Here is a 24,881-nt window from a genome sequence, read left to right as displayed (position 1 = left end):
TGGATAGTAACGATCGCGACGCTTTTCAGGCAAAAGGTTAGTAGAGAAGCGTCGGATTGATTTTCTCTGGCTAGCGTATATTGTGACGTGACAAAATGATATTATCCGTTCTGAGCAACGTACTGTTCTTTACGATCGAACTATATTGAAGATACTTTCATTATAGAACTGCGATGTGTTTCTTTTGATTAATACATTTTTCAAATTAATTAAAACCAATTAAGAAATATGAAAAATATATATGTATATACGAGAATGATAAAGTCTTTATTTAAATCATCGAATATTTGAGAAATAAGCAGAACTTGTACAAATCTACATAGCAAGGAAAGAAGGCTTTGAATTTCCGGCACATGGAGAAGTCTGACAACGCTGCATGATTTTTCGCAATGTTGCCACAATCTCGTGACGTCACAAGACATACGACTCTCGAACGAGCACGTAAAACAGCTCGCCGGTAAAACCAAACTTACGCTCGGAAAAGTACAACGCTCTCTTTGTTACTTGATAGAAATAATCTGAGATTATATCTAACCGCTTTATTTACACTTATTGTTAGTGAAATGTAAAAATTACATCTTTTACGCTTTACTTTTATATTCGATAAAGGGGTAAATTTGAGAAAAATTTTTGTGTTAAATTTATATATTATAATTCAACCGATAAACTTTTTAGATAATATGCTTCTCAAATCAAGATTCATTAAAATTTTTAATAAATATGTATAAATTATTCTTCGAATATTTATTATTTGCTGTAAATTTCTTTAATGTATTTTATTATTATACAATTATTTCTAATTTTTTAATGTTTCTTAGCGAAATTTAAAAATAAAAATAAAAAATAGTAGATATAGATTATTAAGATTATTATTGCTGCAAAGTGTTGATGATTTGCAATGATTTTATGATTTCTTGCGCAAGAAAAAAATAAATTATCTTGTTTTTTTTATACGCTACCAATAGCGTACATTTTGTTTAAAAATCTTTAAATTTTGTTATGTAATAATTCAACAGCAATAATTATACATATAACCCTATAACATATATTTACCATTTGTGTTCGAATATTTACTATTATTTTACTTATTAAATATTAATATTTAAGAAATTATAATTCTTCGCGTAATGATTCTCGTTTACGCTGATTGGCTCTTCTATCTTCAATGATAATCTAGTAAATGATATTAAATTTTTTGCAAGATTGTAAACATTCTTTCATGTGAGCAGATTCGTTTGAAAAAAATCTTCAAAGTAGATAGTTATCAAGTATATGTAGATAATACGAAATCTAATAAAGTAATGTTTTTATTAAAAGATGTATTTTTCGAATGTTTATCTTTTTATATATATATACATAAATATATGTCTATATGAATAAAAGATTTTATTTCGTATATTATCACATATATTCTTCGATAAACTTATGTATTAATATATTACGTAACATATGTGAAACATATAATTTTAATATAATTGCATTTGATTATAGTCGTAATTGTAGTAGTGCAGACAAATTAGAAATTAAAGTATATTAAAGAAGGTGTCATCGAGCCAGACGTGTCTACCGCGTGTCTCGACGAAGCGGAAATAATTTTGCAGCGCGTCGCGCTAGATAAAGTCGCCCTATCAGATACCCCCTATGAAATATGGTAGCCTAGTATAGCTGGTACTTGTCACTATTAAATACATGATCTTTTTATAAGTGTCCATATCATATGCGATATGCAGTGTGCTCTGCAAAATTATCGCAATATGAATACATTCGGGAAAATAATTATGTAAATCCTTTGCTGACACAGAACATAAAAGAATTAATGGGTAAAATCAAATCTAGTGAGAGTTATCAATCTTTATAATTGTAATTAAATGGATTATATTCTGAAAGTTTAATTGAACTAAATTTTCTTCCATTACAATTAAATTAGAAATTAAAAAACGAGTTGTATTAAAATTACCAATTGACCAAATTTTTGGTCGGTATATGTATTTATATTTGAACAATTTATTGATATACTGTAAAAAATAAAAATTAAGATTTTCAATAAAGGTAATTATATACATGTTCTTTAAATGCAATTTTTGGAAATCGATCGATAAAAATATTAAAAAATTAATTTGAAATATACTGTGGTATACTGATATTTTTTTTTTTATTTTATATAAAGCAATAAAGCAAATTATAATAATAGAATTACGACGCACGAAACTATAATCATTCATTTTTGCTTGCTTCGTAGATTATGTATATGTACATTAAAATTTTTTGTTTTTCTAGATTGCATCTAAGATTCGTGTTACGAAATTATATTATAGTTTGATGTCAAAGTGATGTCATTCCTTTATAGACATTCAATATATGCATTGGACAGGAATTCTTAAAATGCACATCATAATATTCCTAGAATGATTAATAATAGAATTATGTTCTGTTTTGAATTTATAGTAAAAAAAAAGTATATATATATATCTTTTTATACATAGAATAAAATACTTATTTTCTTTACATATATTAATAAGAATACATTTAAATTAAATTTTAAAATTGTTGTAATTAAAGTTTTATTAATAAAATGTCAAAAACAATTATCATTATTTATGAATTTTTACCATTATGTATGTATGCAACATTATATATTATTTTCAAAGATTATATGAATTTTTATTGCGTTTTACTTAGCATTAGATATAAAATTGATTTCATCATTATATATCGAGTTATAGATGACGAAAAGATATTATCGTGAATATAATATCATATAATTTAATACATTTTCCGATAAGATGTTACTATCTTATCGTATCTTTATTTTTTTTTTTCTTTACAATATTATTTACAATTACTATAGAAATTAATTTTTTTGTTTGAGTCATAAAGGTATTTACGTAGATATAAAATATCTAACGTAATTAATGATTAATTATATAAAAATATTATTACAAAAATAATTTATCAATGGATATCTATAAAACATAATCTGAAGTTCCATTATGCATCATTTGTTGTTGAACAATAACAATGCAATCAATAACTAAATTATCTATGCATATATTCTGAATGCCAAGCCTCCTGTTATCGCTATTCCCTTATCAGACAGAAAACTTGATAAAATGGCATGCCACTATGTGATCATTGGATTCATATTATGGTATGAATAGCCATTGTCATTTGGTCTAAACAATTTCGTTTGAGTATATTCTAAGATTGCATTTTATGAACTTTCTCATTGAATCAAAATCGTTAATCAAGAGAACAGCAATTAAGATAAAAGGAGATTAAATTGATGGTATTAAGATTGTCATGAAAAAAATAAAAGAATTGTTTTTTTCGAGAATATTATATAATCGTAATACAATGATTGTTTTCCAATAAAATTTTTTATATTTGTTATGTAACAAATTAATATAATTATAAATTGAAAAAATAAAACTCTTTATATTTTGTGAAAAAACTTTGAAAATAAGTAAATAAGTTAAATTGAAAGAATTAGTAAAATTGTATTTTTAATAATTTATATAATATAGAATAAAAAAGACATTTAAATTATTTTTTTTTTAATTGTTACATAGCTATAATGTAATGCTAATTATATTATAAATATATAGCAAATATAATTTAAAATTGTATACATTAAGTATAGTATAGTGTATAGTAAGAACCAGCATTGGCATATATATTTATTTATTATATTATCTTTTTTATTATTCTTGTCAATTAAATACATTAAACAAACATTGAGTACAACTAGAGCATAATCCAATTTTAGATTCCAATTCATAATTTCTTAAACAAATACAATCATATTAACTACTAAGCGCCATTTTAATTTGAAGTCACTAAAATTCGAGATATATGCAGATTAGAATGGGTGGAGTCCTTTTCAATTTTTCTGTGCATATATTCTGTCGAGAATTATATTGTTAACACTATTAATTAAGAAAAGAAACAAAAATAATCTGTATTAAATATTCAGTCGACTGAATAATCGTCAGTTTAACCTCCTAATAAATTATAAGATTTTATCCATATTCAGTAAAACTGAAGAGTAGTTCGTTAACAGCATTTTCTCGAGTGTAAAGTGGACCTCTCGTTGCGAAGAGTGGGTATGGAACGAGTGCGCGCGCGTATTATCGTCATCTTTTTTCTCGACTCTTTTCTCCTCTCTTTTTCTCTTATTCACTCGATCAGTGTGTTCGCGCTCAAGTCCCGGTCGCTGACTACGTGTCCCCCTAGGGCAACCGCCTATGCGCATGCGCAGCTTTACGATTATGACGTCATGCACCATGACGCCACAACTCCCGATTGGCGGAGCGCGTCGTAGCCGTCGTTGTGTCGTCGTCGTCGCGTTGTCGAATAGTGGAAGGTAAAGCGGGGCAAGGAAAAGGGAAGGATCGGTGAGGGGGAAGAGAGCGACACCCGTAGCTCCGCTTTACCGCCGCATTCTCGAGCGTTCGTCTCCGTTCGTCTCCTCGTACGGCAAGCAAGCGAGCGAATGCACGTCGTCGTGTCGCGCGCATACCATTATTTCGTGTCTCGTGTTCAACCTAGAATACGGTTTCTCTTGTATACGTATCAACAGCGTACATCTGTGCATCGGTATTAATGACGCTTAGTCGTTAGTCAGTTTTCGATGAACGTTTATTGCTAGAGTAAGTGTGGTAAAAATATCTGGCGTCCGAGTAACGTGTTCTTCTTTTTCTTTGCTCCGCCTTTACGGCGCGTCGCTCACTTCGAGCGCTAGAACGCGTTTGCTAAAATTTCGATGCTCGATAATTCTCAAACTATTGAACATCATTTTTCGTGGCGTTACGATATTATTTATTGTAATTACGATACAAAGTGAAAAGGAAACGTGAAAAACGTAATGGGAATATATTGAGTGATTTTTCGAGAGTGAAATTGATTTTACATGGTGTTTATTTTGCGGAGACTAGCACAGTCTCTCATAACAAATATGCTATAAAACCGTTATCGTGCATCCAAAAAGTGCATAAAGGATATATAGAAACAGAATAATAGACGTGAAAAAGTGAATGTGAGTGATACGTTAATACGTTGTGACAACGACGACGACTCGGCGGAATATTCGTGGACGAAGAAATCGACCAAAATGATGGGGAAGAGAACGCAGTGCTACTTGTGCGATCTGCCTAGAATGCCCTGGGCAATGATCACGGAATTTTCGGAACCCGTGTGCCGTGGTTGTGTGAATTATGAGGGTGCCGACAGAATAGATGCAGTATTGGAATCGGCTAAGCAAATGAAAAAAGCACACGGTTTCCATGAAGCTAGATCTTCTACATCAAAAGCTTATAGAACATCCGGACATACTGAACACAATGGAGGTGCTAATTTGGACGTTCTACCGATACAGAATACTGGTCAAAATCATTCAAGGCATCACAATATTGCTAGTTATTCGCAGCTTCATCATCGAAACTCCATTACCGAATTCAACTCGGGTACATCAAGGCAGCAAATCTCTCGGCAACACGAGGAAACTCATGAGATTGCAAATGGCATGAGGAGTAATAACGTGAGAATCCCAAACGCCCACCTAGCTGCAGTGGCGCATCACGTGAATCTTAGCCACAACAGAGGTATCGCACAACTCAAACGAAGTATTTCCACAATCGATGAGGATGAGCATGCTGAGAAAAGACTTTCGTTGGAAGAACAGCATTCGGTCAGGCCACCATTGACTAGAGGTGATTCCTTACCAGCTGTAAGTCTTGCCGTCAGTTATGTACAAGATAGAAGCAAAGAGAAACATCCTGTGAGAGCACCCAGCTTCGAGACCGCCACTTCATTCAAGGCCAATGGTAAGTTATACGCAGATAGCACAATATATTTGTATTGTGAATAACTTATGAATATTCCACTTTATATACTAATCTTTTCATTATTTTTGATTTTAATCTAAAATTATCTATAGATGTTTTTATATTTATAAAATTTTTTCATGTTATTTCTTTACAAGATTAAAAGATTAAGTAAAATATTTTGCAGAAAATTAAATAGTTTGGAAGACAATTTAGATATTTTTTCCGATCTGAATCATTCTAATATCCTATTATAATATAACTATTATTTATATATAAGAAATATATATATTTTATCGATCATTTTTGTATTGCCTTATAACTAAAGTATTTTATTTTCTTCCATTTTGAACCAGATGGTTTTCTTTGCACGTTCTTATCGGCTGGTAGTAAAAATAGGAAAACGTTTAGCCGTTCGCGTGGCCATCTGGCACGAGAAAAGAGCCGCATGCATGAGTTAAAATTCAATCTTTGGGCTTCGAGGAATCATCGCGTAAAAGAAAGTTACATCTTTCTTCTCTCTTTGCTCCTACCATATCACAATCGCTCATTGCTTGCGGTTCCGAGTGAATACTCGTTCCCTCTTCGTTTCTTTCAACCAGTTCCTTCATTCTGGACGAACGGCAGTCGTCCAAACGCGTATAAAGAGACGTACGTTGAGCACGTGATGAGACGACCAAAAGATACACCGAGTTGCCGTGCCGTACCGTGCCGTGACGTCCAATCGAATGACGTCACTCAGTATATTTAGATACAATGAATGAGTTCGTTGTTGCTCAATACAAATCTCATCAACCATTGCAAATATTTTACAAATGTAATTTTACTGTTAGTTCATAATTAATCAGATAAGTAATCCCTTTAAAAAGAAAAACAGATTACAATACTATGAGGTGTTTTTCTTTTTAAACTGTGTAAATTTTATATTCTGTAGAATGAGTACCTGTTATTTATCTATGATATTTTCAAACAGTACATAAAAAACATAATTTTTTTTTATTAATTGAAATACTACGTTCAATATTACTTCAATTTTTGAAAACCGGTTCTTTTTACGCAATATATATTTTTTTTCGCAACTGCATCGCAAACGTATAAAACTATATAAAACTATAGCGTAGCTTCTTTTTTCTTTCCGTTGTACGTAGCTCATTGACGAGACGAATGACGATACTCGAGTTGAGATTCGCGTTTGCTGCGCCTGTACATATATGTACAGTACGTACAGTCGGGGTGACCTTGGTCATCGACCGTTATTTCGACACTGGCCACTTTCTAATTCGACCTTAACGCGCGTGTGTTTACGGTTATCGAGTGGTGGTTCGCTGCAATGACTGCGGGTTGGCCATCTGTCCTGTCGTTTCGCTTCTCGCTATAAATATTTCCTGGAAAATTTTGACTGTTTCTCTTCGCAGAACAAAAATTTAGCACCATATTCACCATTCCGAGAAACGATCGTGATTTATTATTGCTTAAATCGCGAAAATATTTCGAATATCTTTTATACTTTTCGTGATATAATTTTTTATTAGAAAAGTAATGTTCGAATTGTTATCTATTGAAATTTTTTAAATTATTATGTTAATTATTGGTTTTATTATATTTATTAATTTTTATAGTCAAATTAATAAATATTTACATAAAAATATTATTAGTAAATATTATTAATTTGAAGATATTTTAGTATCTAACTTATATTAAAATAAATAAGTTTTCAATTTTTATAAAAATATTCTTACAATACATTCATATTTTGAAAATTTGTGATTTTGAATTTATATTAATCATTTTTTTCAAATAACAATTATTTCTTTGAAATATTAATTTTTAATAATAAATTTATTTCTTGCATGCTAAATGTAAAAAGAAAAACTGTTCGAACATTATAAAAATATTTAAGCATATTTGAGTTAAAGATTTGATAAAATAACGGAATAATGTCATTGATTTTATCTAATTTCAATATTTTTCAATTACGACACTTAATGTAGTTATCATTTATTTTCAAATAAAATGATTAATTGATAAATTATATGAAACGTTTTAGGAAAATTTAAAATCTTTAAAAGCTATTTTACATAAAATGATCGCGTGAAATACTTGAATTGGGTAAACGGGATCAAATTGGATGAACGGAATCAGATACGTTAAAACGGAAAATACATCGTAGATTGTGCTTTTAAGATATATGTACGTAAAAGATAGATGTTATAATGAAACATGGAAGTCTGGTTAACTGGTGGTGATGGTAGCTGTAAATACATTTGGATTGTGGCCTAAGAAGTTTTAGTTTCTGTATAGAACAATACAAAATTTAAGTGATATTTTGACTTTATTCTATTTCTTTTGTCTCATCTTTTTTTATTCTTAGTGATATCGTTTTCAACGGAAATATAGAATTCCTGTTTGCATACGTATGTTTTGATAAAAATAGATTACCGCTGGCAAATAGTAGAGTCTGGAAATAAATATGAATTTTCGAGAAAATTTGTATAAAATAAAAAATCTTTTATTTCATTATTTTAATATGTCGATAAGAGGATTTTATTATTCTTAATAATAAGAAAAAGATTACATTAAATTGCTATTAATTTGTTTAGTTTAGTTAAGTTTGAAATTTTTTAAATTTATTTTCAGTTAAGTTTATTTCTTATATTTAAATTTGTGTATAAATATTTTTTATAATTTTAAATAATAAGTAATATACAGTTATTTTTATAAACATGTAGTAACAAACATAATATCATCTTTGTTTGTCCTTATCGTATTAAAACAGTCGGGACAGTATAATTTTACGTACAATTATCTGACCGCTTATGTGATATTTTCCCTCTCTTGCTTCTTAAATTTATTGCTCATTTTACTCTGTGTACGCGTTACATTTTCTCTCGTCATTCTTCAGAGTATTAAGCAATATATTAAGCAGTGCTATTTTGTTTAATAAAGAGATTTAAAATATTTTGTTCCTCAAGCGCTAATATTTTCTATGTAAATTTAATAAAGAAATATGTAACTTAATGTAACTTAACTTAGATGAAAAATAATTAAAAATTTTAATTCAATATGTTTTAATTATTAAAGTGATACTTTTATCAATGATTATTTTTTAAAATAATATTAATTTTTACGATATATTATAAATTGCAAAAAATATTTATTAATTTTTTTTTTTCAATGAATCAAATATATACATAATTACATAGATTTGCATACGAAAGAGATGGATGAGAAATAATGGCCTATCAGCAACTGTAGTAACTGAGTAAACGAGAGCAGCAAACCTGAATCATGTTTCGCAATGATCGCCACAGTTCGTGAGTTCTCGACTATGCTCGATCGATCGCGTACAGATAGAGACATGTATACATTGGCTTCGTCCTACGTCACTGGGCAAGTATCGTGTTCGCATGTACGTCCATCTGTCTTCTCTTTCCATCGTGCTGCATATACATCGTGTTGCAAAACACACGAAAGACTTTACTCTCATAGGGAGAGAAAATATATTAAGTAAAGAATATTATATATATATCGATAAAAACCTTCTATCGTTATATATATCATTATATTAGTTTTACTGTTACTATTCATATAAAGTATTAAAAGAGCGATTTTGTTTATTATTCGACTTTCGTCGCAAAACAGAATACGACGTAGAACATATCTTTGTCTAAGTGATAAATGTCGTCAATATTTAGATTATTTACAAGTTGTCGTTTGCTCATGTTATGAATAATTTACCAAGGTTAGCTTTAAATTAGTAAGAAATGTAACCTAAACATTTCGGATCACTATGTAAAGAGATGTCAATGTGAATGTGCGCGTTGACGGCGTCAACGACGCGCTGGGAGGGTCATACTTTCGAAACAAGGCCACTATAGCCGAGACCGGTTAACAACGTTATACAAAGCGCAGAGTGTGACTAAGCCAACCGCCTACATGCGTGATGCGATGTCTGTTACAAAACTGCGCATGCGTTTTTTTTTTTTTCCTTCGGTCGCTTGCTTCTCTTCAACTTGTCGTTTTCCTTCGTTTCTTTCGGTATGGCAGAGTTACGTTTCTTAGTATATGATTGAAGAGATAGATAGAGAACGGCAACGGTCCTCGCTCTATCAAAGTCGTCATGGAAAAGTACTGGTCACACATCTTCTCGATGGTAGACCACGCTTTAGTCGAGACCTCGGTGATTTGTATAGTTGGTTATTTGTGGTGGGGACAGATACGTGCGGATGCTGCGTTGCATTGAAATACACAAGCTTGTCATGGATATACTCGACAAAGATATCGCGTGTCACGGTCCTTCATAGAACGTGACGAAACGATGCTTCTTTCTTAATATCGATTTACTTATCTGTTCATGCCACTGGCATGCGTTTCTTCATATGTGAATTTGAAAACATAAATATTGCGCCGAGAAAAATAATGAGATATTTGCGATCATTGAAAAAGAACATATTATAAATTTCATTGTATATGGTATATAACTGATAACGTGAAATGGTAGAATATTGTCACGATTTGTAAATCTGTTTGTGGAAGTTTACCATTCTTAAATATGAATATTCAATGTGATCAAATAAAGAATTTAATTTATATTACTTTACTTTTTACTCTATTTTGATGAATCATTTATAGAAAATCAATATTATTTGCATACAAAAATTATTAATCATGTTACTTCCATGAACTTTTTAATCTGATAAATAAAAATGATTATTGTTTATTAATTTTATTATTTTTTATTATTCATTTTAGTAACTTTAACGAAGTAGTAAATAGAAACGTTATTAAATGAAGTAAATATGGTAGAATGTTTCTCTCTTATTTATTGACATTTCTTAATCCTTCAAATACGGATTTCATATATTGTTTGAATCTTAAATAGAAGTCAATAGTGAAAAAATTCTAATACATATATTTGTCTTTTGAGCTAATTTTGAAATTTCAATTAAAAATCAATTTCGACCAATTTTCAGGCCAAAGAAATGTTCAATATTTTTCTTATTTAAAAGATTAATGTTTAATAGATTAATTAAAAGAATGTACTAAAGTGATATATTGTCATGAAATATTATTTAATACATTTGTATTGTGTTAATGAATAAATTTAAAAAATTAGCAATGTAAAATATAACATTGTATTATTATATGATGCTTCATAACATTTTTTATTTATGAATATTATAATCAATTCCAATATTTCATTAAAATTTCAAATTATTGTATATTTTTATATACAATATTATTGATTGCAATTAAATTATGATCGAAACCAATTAAAATATATTTCATGAAAATTAAAAATTTTTTCTATTATCTTCAATTAATATATCAAAAATTCGAAGGCCAGCCATTATATATATGATATTACGATATCGTGAAAATATCGTACAATCGAATCTATAAAATAGATTACGAGTAACACGTGCGTCGTATATTAATGATTTTATCGTTGAAAGTGACCTGAGATATAATATATAAATAATTCGTAAATAATATCAAAATGTGTAACTTCGCAATTCTTCTTGTGAATATATTATATACATTGAGACATTCAAAATTCGTGTATACCAGTGATCGGGCGTTCAAACAAATAACTCACGAAACTTCGACACAGCTGGCGACACAGATGGCACATTTTGTATGTCTCCTCGTTCGGTTACCGATCTCTCGCGGAATATCAATTTTATGGTAATGTTTCAACTTAACCTAACTTAAGGCTGAGAATCAAACAAATTCCAAGAAACAAATATACTCGTTTTTATGCTCGGCTTTTTAACATTCATCATAGGTTACGTTGTAACATATAAGAATGAACAGGTATGTTTGTATGGCTACTGTTACGCGTTACAATGTAACGTTACGACGAATGTTAAAAACATTTAAAACATAAACGTTACGTCGGCTTTTTGACCATTTTTTTAGGGTTTAACTTAGAAGTAGTTCCCATTCGATCCTAGATATTTGGAAATTAATCAAATTAATTGTGTCATTATTGTCCGTCTATTTATAAGGAAACGAGGTTTATCTGTTCTCGATGCAATGAATGAATGACAAAAGTACAAAAGTTCATTGCAATTAGCATAATCGTATGACATCATGAAGAGAGAAAAGGATATCTATTTCTGTCTTCCAATGAATCATTCAAGTTTTTTTTTTGTGATTATTTCGAGCAATATTGAATTTTTGACAATTGGAAGTCAGTTGGTCACGTTAATTATGATGTATAATAAAAATAAAAATATTGTAATAACGATGCGATAAAAATTATTCGAATTTCAGGGGCATACGTTGGTCCATCTATTCCATTAGCACCAGCAAATGTAGCGGCAAATGGTGGAGGGTCTCCTCTTCGTCCACGAACTAGCCCTCCACCACCGCCGCCACCAACACAAGAAACAACTAATGATAATCCACAGACGAATCATCACCAGGTAATCGAATTGAAATATTAATGAATACATCTATAATGATAATAATAAAAAATTTATTGTTTAAGGATATAGTTGGATCTTGACAATAGATTTTAGGTTTGTTTGAATAAATTTTATGATATAAAATGCAGGGCATTGAAACGTGATATTCTAAAATTAAATAATTGATATTATTGATTGTAAAGATCCAATATTTATAATTATATATATTCATAAATTATATGTAATATAGATTTTTATTTGAAATGAAAGTTAAAAATAATTTTGTAGGGTACAACAAACGGCCCATCTCCAATGGCCGCGCTCATGTCTGTTGCTGATAATTTAGCATCACCAGAATCAGTGCCACAACCACCAAATAACCCAAGTCCAACTAGCAGAAGCCCACCGACTACGGCTACAAACGCTCAACAACGCAGTGCCTCCAGAGGGTCGCAGCATAGCCCGAATAGTTCAGGTAATTATCTTTTCTTTTTATTTCTTTCTTTCTTTTTCTATAACTTTCAATTGCTACCGTTAAGTCCAATGAGTAAAAGATCAGATTAATTGCATTCTATTTTTATTAAGTTTATTTTTGTTGAATTATATAATATAAAATGAATACTCTAACTTTAATCCAAAATATTGCGTAATGTATATAACAAAATCAACAATTAAATTAACTTGTTATCGTTATGTGAAATGATTAGAGAAATATTAAATTGAATCATCATGTATATTAATTATTTATAGCATCGTCGGGTAGGAGGTCCAGCGGTTCAAGACACGTATCGTCAACGACTGTAACAACATCATCAGAGGGAGCAGTTGCTCAGGTTGCTGGTGCCGAACAAGTCTCAGCACCAATATTAAAATGCACGTTGTGTCAAGAACGCCTCGAGGACACGCATTTCGTTCAGTGTCCCAGCGTACCGCATCACAAATTTTGTTTCCCATGCAGCCGAGAGAGCATAAAGAGACAGGGCGCTGGATCAGAGGTGAATTTTCCTTTTTATTTATACCGAGATGTATTCGGATCGAATTATTTGATAATCGTAATAAACATTTTTTATTAACTTTAATTTTTTTTTTTTTTCAGGTTTATTGCCCAAGTGGCGAAAAGTGTCCACTGGCGAACAGCCAAGTGCCATGGGCGTTCATGCAAGGCGAGATAGCCACTATCTTGGGCGACGATACCACCGGTTCTGGGCTTAAAGTAAAGAAAGAAAGGGAAACTTAAAGATTCTCACACGTTGTTTTAAAACGGGGCTCAAATTTTGCACCCTCTTTGACGAGGGTTAATTATGGTGGAACCGTGAAGGTTTAACCAAAAAAAAAAAAAAAAATACTTTTTGGTAAAGGTGATAAATGTTGGCGGCGAATATTGCCAACGTTATTCGACTCGAGCCAAAGACGTTGTCGGTGCAAATTGGAATTAATAAACGAAGATGTTGTTGACGTTGTTGTCGGGGAAAGTGGACGATTTTTTTTCCAGCGATTTGTTTCGCTGTGAATGTTCTCTCTTCGCCGAGGCAATAACAGACTGTTTCGATCGATCGATCGATCGATCAATCGTTCGTTCGTTCGATCAATTGTTTTTCGACTGGTTCTGAGAAGAAGTCTTTGGCATTTTTTTGACAAACTGGCGTCGGTTCTGCATACGTGTATATATCGTGGGATTATCGTAGGACGGTTAATGCGCGAAGAAGTAAAAAAAAAAAAAAAAAAAAAAAAAAAAAATAATAATACGTGGTTTCTATCGAATATATACGAATTATACGTAGAAGAAATCACGGGAGAGATTTTGTGTCCGGTTTGGGTTTGTACTTAGGCTCGATCGCCTTTCTTTATTGTTTCTTGTGTCGCGATATTTTCGCGTTTTTTGAAGTACAACAACAACACACAAAGGACCTACACTGTACACACACACACACGCACACACACACAATGTATACACGCATGATTTGTTGCGTACACGCATACACAAATTACTAAACACACGAATATACATGTACACGTAAGACACGTAACACGATACTGTTAAAAATTAGGCGGTTGTATTGTACTTTATTTTTTATTCACGCTATACCGTGATCGCGGATTAACCGGAGTCGGAAATATCGTGCTTCGGTATTCTAAAGTCCGTCGAGAAAATCTCTGGACGGATATCCTTTTCTAATCTTTCATTTGTATACTCTTTCTACTATTACCACACACTCGTTGTATAATAGAAACGTAAAAAAAACATGGCGGACATATTTAGACCCAGCGTATGGGTTCTATCTGTACATTATGTATATGTGTACATACCACATTATTAATAAAACTTATGGACTAAAGAGGAATAACCATTTTTAAATGTACAAAAAGAAAAATTTACATTCGTTTTGCGTGTTATTAAATTATTTTTCTTTTTTTTTCTTCTTTCTTCTCGAATTATTATAAATTAAACGAAAAGTCGTACGTCTAAAAAAAAATATTTTGCAAAATATTCGAGCGAATTTTGTTTTTGTTTTTTCTTTTCGTTCTTTCTCGTTTGCGAAAAATTGCGAAATCTCTTTTTAAGATTTAAAAAAAAAAAAGAAAAAAAAAAAAGGAAAAAAAAAAGGAAAAAGGAAAAAAAGAAAAAAAAATATACGAGAGAGGAGAGAAGGATTTGGAAAAGGAGGGGTGGTTATCGTTCTTATCCAGTCATTCGTAATAATAATAATAAAAAAAAAAAAAATCGGTATCCGATTATGTAACGTCCACTTTCGCCTTTAGTTATTTGCTAGACTTTAAGTGAGAGGGCCTTTTGGTTTTTCATTTTGCTGATGAAAAAGATGATGCCCGTCAAATAGGAACCATACACTCGCTATTGTCTCTAAAAAAACGTAAAAGAAAAGAAAAGAAAAAAAAAAGCGATAAAAAAACGAAGAAATGAAAAGTGAAACAAAGCGGAAAAAAGGGGAATGGAAAGAAACGAAATGAGAAACCGAAAAAAAAAAAAAAAAAGAAAGAAACGTAAGCAAGCATATATATATCTTGGTATCTAACTGGTGTCCGAGAATAATTTTCATCGACGAGAGTTTTTGTCCGCTCCTCGACATTTCTCGGGCACGAGCATGACTCCTTTTTGTATATATTTGTACAAAATGGATACATATTGGCACAATAGACGAAGAACAGAGTGACGTGAAATTGCGCGGGATCGCGCGCGTTGCGTTGCTCGGGTTCTAATCAAAGACGCTTCGTACTAAATCGTTAGACTCTGATTTTCCGGTGGAACTTGACGAACTCATCGTTTCTGTTGGTCAACGGCGCTCTTTTTTCGAATGACACATGTTGCTTCGATACTTCGATTTCGAGAATTCGAAAATCGAAGCAGCCTGTGTGTAGAGGCTATCTGCGTTTAGCGTAAGCAAACTTATTGTAACGAAATAGGAGTGCAAAATTGATAAAAAATGAGTGAGAGAATGCTGAGTGATGAGATATGGTGCGAAAGAGATTTATTAATCCTTTCGTGACTATGCCCTTAGTGTTGAGAGTGTTCTTTTTTTTTTTTTTTTTATATATAGATATATATATAAGTCAAAATAATTAAAAATTTTGTGATACGAAAGGAAATATGTGTACGAATATTTAAGTACAGTTGATGGAAGTATTGTAACGAGATCATCAAATTTGATTAGATATTAATCCTCTGTAACACTTTGTAATTTGGAATTCAGTAACCGTGTATGACGTATAAGATATTTCTTATTATATTGTTGTATCTTACAAATATATTACAATAATGATATTAAATAAATTTGTTTATATCATTTATTGGTTTCAAATTAAAAACTTGTAATAGTTAATTATATATTTTTTTTTATAAATAAACAAGTTATAGAGGGTTAATAATCCAAGTTCGAGTTTTGCTCAGGATTGTATAATGTCAACATAGAGTTATTTTTTTTTTTTAATAGTATGTTTAAAAAAATTTTGTACATATAGTTTAGAAAACAGGTTCTATAAATACGTTATTTTTAATATATACATAGAATAATACATGTATGTAAAAATTACAATTCTGCAATGCTGCTGCATCTACATATAATTTCGTAATTCTAAATGGCAACTGTATGGCTTTTTTTATGAAAATAAGTGAAAGTATAGTTAGATAGAAGTTGAGAAACAATTAATGTAACATCTGGAACTTGTTAGATTATCTTTTCATACCAGAAATTTATTATAAAGCATAAGTAAGTAAAAAAGCTATCATTTTCTTTTTTTTTTTAGAAATATTTAAAATAAATTTAAAATTAAAAATTAATATACAGAGCCCAATTTAATGTTCCAGAAATTCTGGATGCCGACCAATTTTGCCTTATGATACTGAGTCATAACAGTCGTTCATATAGATTATCACTTAAGAGAGTTATTATTTTATGCAATATAAATACAAGAAGGTTAAAGTGTTAGTTTTAATTCAATGTTAATTACTTTAGATATCACTATTAGATATCATCAAATTAAAGACAATGTTTCAATATTTTGCATCTGCCAAGGTTTTATAGCAGTAAATGACTTATGCTCGCTTAAATATGTATTAAAAAGATGGCAAGGCAAGAGGTTAATATTTTAATCTTTAACTTTAAACCAGAACGGAAGAATTCCATTTATCTGAATGCGTCGCATGGACAAATAAGTTCACATAAATGGAGTTCACTTATCATAAATACAGGTTCTCGTTATCTACAATTTTTATCTATAAACAACAATAAAAAAAAAATTCATCGTTTGGATAAATGCAATTAATAGGATTTCAGTTAATCGTACATTAATCGAAATCTTATTTCAATTGGTGGAATTCGGAAATAAATAAAATTACTACTGTATAATGCTTCCATCAACTATACTTTGTATAATTATGGTGTAATGCATATAAGTGGAAATAAAAATAATTCTATTAAAAAGAAAACATATACGTACGATTTAACTCTTGAAAGGCGGATAATTTGATCGACTGCCTGGATACATTTGGACTCTCTCGTAATAACAATATATGTATTTTAAATAATTTTTATTATATTTTGCTTTCCGTAAATTAAACGATTATTATTCATCACGTTGTTAATCGAAAGAAGGAAACCTTAAATGCGCCCAAAGGTATCGAAGGCAACGCCTTGACGAGGGTTAAGTTAAATGATCCGATATCTAGGGGAGTGTGATGAAAGGATTAATAGAAACGAAAAAAAAAAGAAAAAAAAAATAATAAAAAAATAAAAGGAAACAAAAAAAAAAGAAACGAAGAATGCAAATAAAAAAAGAACGAGAGGAAAGGAAAAGAGGGCCAAGAAATTGAAAAGAGCACAATTGATCGTAGCAATACTACAGAGGCTGTACATGATATTTTTTAGTCCGAGGTAGGTAGATCCCTCTACCTTCGAGGTTGAATCGAGGCACTCGATCAAAAGGGAAACTTAACAATTTATAATCCATCGTTGAAAAATAATAATAATGGAAAAAAGATTCATAGAGAAACAAAGAGAACGAGAAAGCGGATAAAAGAAAACGAAAAAAAAACAAAAAAAAAAAAAACAAAAATAATATAAAAGGAAAGACAATTGTCAAAGTTAAGTTCTTCAAGCAGAAACAACTCCTATTGTTGTGTTTTCGTTCGTTTCTCCTCGTATTGCGCGATTTTGCGAAACCGTGTATATTTCTCTCTTTCTGTCCGATTGCGATTTCCTTTTTTTTCCCCTCCACGTTTACATCGCTGAAAATCGATTTTGTCATGAGCTATTCAAGAGGGCCTTCACCCTCTCGACGTATCGGTACACAAACGTGTTGTATACACCTATTGGTCGTCGAATTCGGTCGCTTTTCGATCGTTTTTTTTTTGCTCCTTCTACTGTCCGTTTTGCTGTATTTTGTATTGTTCGTGCGCGATCGTTTTTTTTAAACGCTTGCTCAATTCCCGATAGTATTTTTTTTGGACGGCGTTTTACGAAATAAGAGGAAAAAAGACGACGGAAAAGGCGCTGTTACGTATTTCAAGCGAATATGATAGATCGAAGATTTTCCCTCTTTTCTTTTTATTTTTATCTTATTTAAAATGTCGTCCAGATGAGAGAATTTGCAAATGCACAAAGGAAACGATGTTTCGTTGAAGCAACAATAATGATAATAATGATGACTGTTACGTTATTCTTCGATAATTATATAGCGTTTAAAAATCGTCCTTTTGCGTATCGCGTTTCACGTTCCACAATTTCATTGTTGACGACTAGAAAAAAAAAAAAAAGATCTAATTTTTTTATCAGAGACATTTGTCTATTTTTCGTTGTTCTAAAAAAACGCAGCACTAAGAACGCGCAATCTTTTATTCCCAAGAAGAAGAAAAGAAAAAATATATATATATATGTACGAATCTTTTCGAAGCAGAGTGTGTTTTTCAACTGTACCGTTTGTTCATTCCGTGTTTGATTTTTTTCTCTCTCTCTTTTTTTTTGTATCAATTTTATCTTTCACGATAGATCTACACAAACAGAAGTATACAGGAAAGCGGAAGTAACGAAATAATACGTCGAATAGCAATTGTAGTAGTGAATAATGAAATTTTCTAGTATACCATACCTCGAGGACGCGTAAACACTGTACTGTTTATCGTATGTATGCAACATGCAAAAGCAAAATATATGTGTTGATGTGTAATAATTGTGCGTTATATCATTATTATTTATTATCCTTTTTAGCCTTTTTAGGAATACTTATATTTATTTAAAAAATAATGCTCAGATATTCGTAATTTTGGATATCTGAGATTAAATCGAATTGAAATTTGGATTGTATTGGAATTCTGAAAATTTATACGTTCAAATAAATATTGATTCCAAATTTAAAAAGTTTTCTAACAAATATCACGCTTCTGATCATTTTTACTATATTTTTAGCAATCTTATTTTATAAAGGATCAACGAGGAACATAAAATTATAATAAATTTTTATTTGAAAGAAAGTCGAATTCTAAAAACATAATTGATTCGAACATTCGATCAAGGACAAAAACGTCAATCAAAGTATAATAATCGGAATTTTTAAAATCAGGTACGATACTTGATCCTTGTCATACGCCACTTTCTCCCGAGGAATCGTAAGTTCCGGCACGATTGGACGATCCCTGCGCAAAATTGACGCGGTATCGAACGTATTGATCCGGTTCCACCGTCAAAAGTGGATGCATGCAACGTTGTAGTCCGGTCACAGAGGAAACAGTGGATGAGAGGCCCTCCGCAAGTTTCGCAACACTTGCTGAACTTTGAAAATCAATGCCAATGTTCAGCTGGCGCGATAGCTGGGCCAAAAAGGGAGAGGAACGCTCCCTATTGGGGACAGGAGGGAGGGAGATAGAAAGAAAGCGGTAAAAGCAGCAGCATATTGATCTGTCTCTTCCAGACGGCTTGAATGCCGACCACGCTTCACTGTCTGCGCAAAGAGAGAACCCGTACACGCATTTTAAAGAGGATAGACACCGCGTACTAGGAATATAGTTAACATAGTTGAGTGCCATGGCATGGTCATTGATGATTGATTATATTTATAACATTGTAAAAATCGTCGATAATTAGAATTTAAAATTTTATTATTTTTTCAGTTGGTCGCTTTTGGAAATAGCAAACTATAAATTTAACTATTTCTAAGTTAAATTTAATTCTCAATTAATTGATGAAGAAAAATTGTCTTTTTGTGTAACATATCTTCAACTTTTTTGAAAGATTATTTCTTAGATGTAAATGCATCAAAGATTATCAAATAAATATTCAAAAAAAAATTCTGAAATATTGTAAATAAACGAATGTTGAGATTGAAAATTATTTATCATGATCATTAACTTTGATTATTTTTCTTGTAATTTTATATTAATCAGAAGTCATTAATCAGATTGTGGATTATAATTTTTACATTAATTGAATATGGTAGTTGGATTAAAAATTTCTATTTTGAAACGAGTTATATATATATATTCATTTAAGTTTAGGAATTATATCGATTCGATAAAGGATATTTCAACTTTCATATTTTTAAATCCATGTGTCCACGTGTCTTTTTAATACACGTTCGAAGCCATGACCTCTTTACTCGTATCGCACTGCTACGTGTCAACTCCTATCGAGAGATGTGTTCGAAACGAACGTGTTAATTTTTTGTACACATAATCGCACGCCATATGATTATATTGGTCGGGTTTCATTAAAATATCGACACGTGTACGTGAGAATATATTATCGTCGATTCAATGGGCTCGTCCACATATTGTAGCCGAATATTATTCATTATTTATCCGCGTTGTAATTTTACTCGTAAACTTTTTTTGATTTACGAGAATCGTAGAACTCTTGTTATCTTCTCTTGGTTATCTTAAAGTTGTTAGTATAAACTTTGACTTATGGATTAAATCGGGAAATCGAAGCTGAGAAAAAAAGGAAAAGATTTATTAATCATCGTCGAATTTTATTCTGAAATGTAAATAGTTTGTTGAATTTCGTATGCAAGCTCTTTTTGCCTTGGAGAATGCCAACCTTGAACCCAAGGATCTTGAACTCACGATTGGGTTAAAAATAATCTACTCTACTTTGTAGATTTAAATTTATTCAATTTTCTTTATTTAATTATCATTGTTGTCGATAATCTAGAAGGTTTTAAATACTTTGTTATCAAAAGTTCATCCAATGAATTGAGTGGGTTAAGTTTTAGGTCAGATTAAAATTTTAATATCAATTGTATTATAAATATATATATGTGATAGTATATGTTATGTATATATAAGAATTGTAAAGTAAAAATTATATTATATATATATATACATATTTAATAGTACGTGTTGTGTATGTAAAAGAAAATTAATCAAAAATTAATATGAAGTTACAAAAAAATTTAAATATTTTGTATAAATGTTATTTCGTTTTTGGAAATCAATCAAGTTATATTTTTATATTTTTACAATTTAATATTTTTACACTCTATTTAGAAGCTTTTTTAAAATAAATGGAGGAGAAAATCATGGACGTGTAACTAATATCTTTAGAAATAAGATTCTTTTTCATTTAGGGGGACAAATACATCAAAGGCAGCCAAATTTAGTAACTTTCATTAACAATATCCTTTTAAGTTTCAAAGATATATTTTTAACGCTAAGTTCATCAGATTATTCTTTAAATTAGGTTCACGTCGTGAAACATTTAAGAAAAATCAATATTCATTAATAATCTAATTATTGAATCTCTTTTATCTCTCGATTCTTCTTCTCCTGAAAAAATTATTAAGATTTTTAAAACTATATTGGAATACATTTAAAATAAATTCTTATATATATATCTTACTAATCGATATTTATTCAAAATCAATGATATTCAAAGCTGTAAATTTCAAAAATTGCAGTTTATTTTCAAACGGAAAATACGAAATGTAAAAAGTTTCAATCCAAAAAAAAAAATAACTTCGATAATCGAACTAGCATCGTATGAATTTTTTTCTATATGCTTCTATTATAGTCAATGGTAACGAAAAAAAAAAAAAAATAAATAAATAAATTCGCGAAAAGGATGGAAAGGAAAAAATGAAAAAAAAAATAAAAAAAAAAAAGAAAAACGAGAGGAAAACGCGGCTGCGTGAATGGCGGCTCGAATCGATCGGTCGCCGCAACTTTTCACCAGTGGACGCGGATTTTTCCATCCTGGTGAATTCTCCCTTATTCTACTCGTTAATTATGCATGCACGGCCCGCGTGTATCGCGATTAAGCTCGAAAGCCCGTACGAGGACACTGATTAAAAGTTAGATCAATTTACTACTCGCCACTACTTTCAATTTTAATTTCGTTCATTCTTCTTCTGCCTTAGTCTTCGTCTCCAATTTTCTCTCGCGATTTCTCTTCCCAATTATTGTGCGTCAGTTTCTTCCTCTTTCTTTGATTTCTTCCCTTTTTTTCCTTTCGTTGATAGGAATTTATCATTTTTATCGTGTAACTATTTATTTTCTTTCCATTGAAAGAAAATTAACGATACACAAATTTTTTTCTTATTCTTCTGGCAAAAGATAAATATTGATGATGTAAAATTCGAATGAATATAGAAGATAAAAAAAGGAAATTCGATATTATGGCAAGAGATATTATTTGTTTAATAATAGATACGTGACGTTGCTTGTGTACTATGTGTTTATTAATTATTAATCTAGTTAGTGTATGGTTGATTATTAAGAGCAATTAAATTTGTTTGATATAGATGTGTGGTGATTGAATTTTGATGCAAGTTAGTTTTATTGAATGATAATTAAACGAGCGTAAATAGAACGATCAAAGGGTAAGAAAAGTAAGAACAATTGGATAAATTTGTGACATGTATAATATTTCAATTTAATCAACGATATATTTATTTAAATTTCCCTCAGGAAAATAGAATACAAATGTTTCTAATTATTTCTTCTAATTTTTCTCTTGTTCTCTTAGATTATATACTTTTTATAAATAGTATAAATAAATGATAATAAATAATGAAATTAATCGTTATATATTATCGTTATATATTATAATTAATTAATAATTATCAGGCAAAAAAGATTGTAAAAATGATTATGATCGATATAAAAAATTTCAGTAATTTCGGTTTTCTGTAATTATTTTTATTATATTTTATTCTTATGATACGTTTTGCGTAAAAATAAACGGATATATATATATATATATATAAATTAGGTTAGGTTTTAAAAATAATCAACTTTTAACTTTTGCCACGTCTTTTGGATGAACTTTCGATTCGATCGTCTTTTCGACACATTTCTTTATTAGAAATTTAATTTTTCCGTTTTATTCTAGTATGGTAATAATAAATTCGAGAAGAGTAGCGGGGTTGAAGCACCCTTAATTGATTATTGGTGTTGTCGAATGACGTAGGATACTATTATGGCCGTATATGTGCCATTGGATATCAGATTATCAGAATTCTATCTTATACAGGGTGTGAGCAAAAAAAGTATTGCGATCATTTTTTCATTACAGATTAGAATTATTAAACTGGCGAAGAAAATATCAGTCTCTGTGTGTTATTGTTAGAATTTTTATGCAAAATATGTATTTTCCACACGTGTTTTGCATATTTTATGTTGAAAACGTTACGAAAAATGAATATGTTATATCGTATATTTTTTTTCTCTCGTATTAGTTTTATTTTCATGATAAATGTAAATATCACGAATAAATTTAAATTTATTTTAAATAATATTTTACAATTTAAATTAAATCTTATTTAAATTTAATATAATTCATTATATTAAATTTTGGTGTAAATCGATTTACTTTGGACTGAAAATAAATTTTTTTCAGATATCAATTTAATTGAATAAATTTCTGGATCATTGTAATCCTAAATTTTAAAGCATCATTAAGAGGATATAATTGTAATTCCCTTAAAGTTATTATTTTAGTTTTCCAAACTCTACTTTGAGACATTTAAATAAGCACTTTCATTCATGCTGTTCTCCATGGAACAAAACACTTCCCACACTGTATCTTATTGTCTATTTTTATTTTCATGCTCGTGTAACTACTTACTTTGAGAATAGAAAATTTTTTTTAGGAACTTTTTTTTCCTCCTTTATTTTTTCATTAAAGAAAAATGATTAAAATTGCAAAGTTTCTCTCCAATCCTTAAAGATTGTTACTTTAAATTTAAAGATATGTACAAGGTATCTAATATATATAATAACATTTATAAAAATCTGTTTTTAGAAAGTATAGGTTTCTCTTTTTAGTTTTGGTATTCTCATTAGTTATATGGCAAATAAATTATCCTTCGATCTTTCCTTTTATGTCAAAATAATCTTTTTCATTTATAACTTGTGATCGATCAATACTAGTATCATTAAACAGTTATCCATTTGTAGTGAAACAAAAGTGGTTTGGATCCCACGCTCAGGTGAGTCACCTAGTGCAATAGCATCATCAGCGGTGATCCATCGACTTTAAAGGATGTCGCGAATTACGTAGTTTTGACGTACTTTTATTGATCACGAAGTTTCCAAGCATTAAAGCAAGAAATCCGATAAAAGTGCATCGACGTCACCTTTCTTCGACTTTTCGAAAATTATTACAGCTTTTTGGAAACTATTTTGATACTAAAATAAGTGGGAGTACATTTTGAAAAGAAAACGTTTTGTAAAAATTTTTTGGCATTAAATTAGAAAATATTAATTAAAAAAAATTATACAATTTTGAAAGAAAGTGTTTATGATTAATTGAAAATTTACTTGGAAATTTAATCATTTAATTCTTATTTTAATAGATTTTTCTGTTTAATATCTGTTTGCAAATATTTATAAAATGATCCGTTTTCTGTTATTTTATATGTCTCACATTTTGTCAGAAATGGATAAGATAGAATTTCTGGTAAAAGGAAGGAAAAGAGTACATAAATTACAAGAAATTGATAGTGAAATTTTTTTTTCATTATGAAGTGGGAAAATCCAAGAATTTTTCCTAAGAAAATAACATTCACTTTATAAGGAATGTGAATCACGAATAACACATATAATAAAATATTAATTTCAAACTTATTTAAGAAATATCTACAATATTATTTTTTAGATATAATTTTTACAATTTTCTCAACTTAAAAATTTTTCATCACT

The 24,881-nt window shown here is 30.0% G+C and overlaps 2 protein-coding genes across 3 annotated transcripts in view; both read left to right on the top strand.

Moving 5' to 3' along the window:
• LOC100576223 (myb-like protein X) overlaps positions 1–24,881 on the top strand; it is a 62,864-nt gene that overhangs the window by 25,705 nt on the left and 12,278 nt on the right. The window contains exon 1 of one of the 2 annotated variants that reach the window (XM_026443396.1): positions 21,816–22,030. The exons of the other annotated variant lie outside the window; for it this stretch is intronic. The gene's annotated coding sequence lies outside the window, so the exon portion shown is untranslated. Of the gene's footprint in view, positions 1–21,815; positions 22,031–24,881 lie in introns of those variants that run through there. 2 annotated transcript variants of the gene reach the window in all.
• LOC409876 (interferon regulatory factor 2-binding protein-like B) lies at positions 4,327–18,916 on the top strand. Its single transcript, XM_393365.6, has 5 exons — positions 4,327–5,822; positions 12,102–12,253; positions 12,524–12,710; positions 12,986–13,230; positions 13,332–18,916. Exons 1-5 carry the CDS (start codon positions 5,111–5,113, stop codon positions 13,470–13,472), a joined length of 1,437 nt encoding a protein of 478 aa, XP_393365.3. The 5' UTR covers positions 4,327–5,110; the 3' UTR covers positions 13,473–18,916.

Source organism: Apis mellifera, linkage group LG10, assembly GCF_003254395.2.
Source record: "Apis mellifera strain DH4 linkage group LG10, Amel_HAv3.1, whole genome shotgun sequence".
NCBI lineage: Eukaryota > Metazoa > Arthropoda > Insecta > Hymenoptera > Apidae > Apis > Apis mellifera.
The sequence above is the reverse complement of the archived record's forward strand: the minus strand, read 5'-3'. Positions and strand labels throughout refer to the sequence as shown.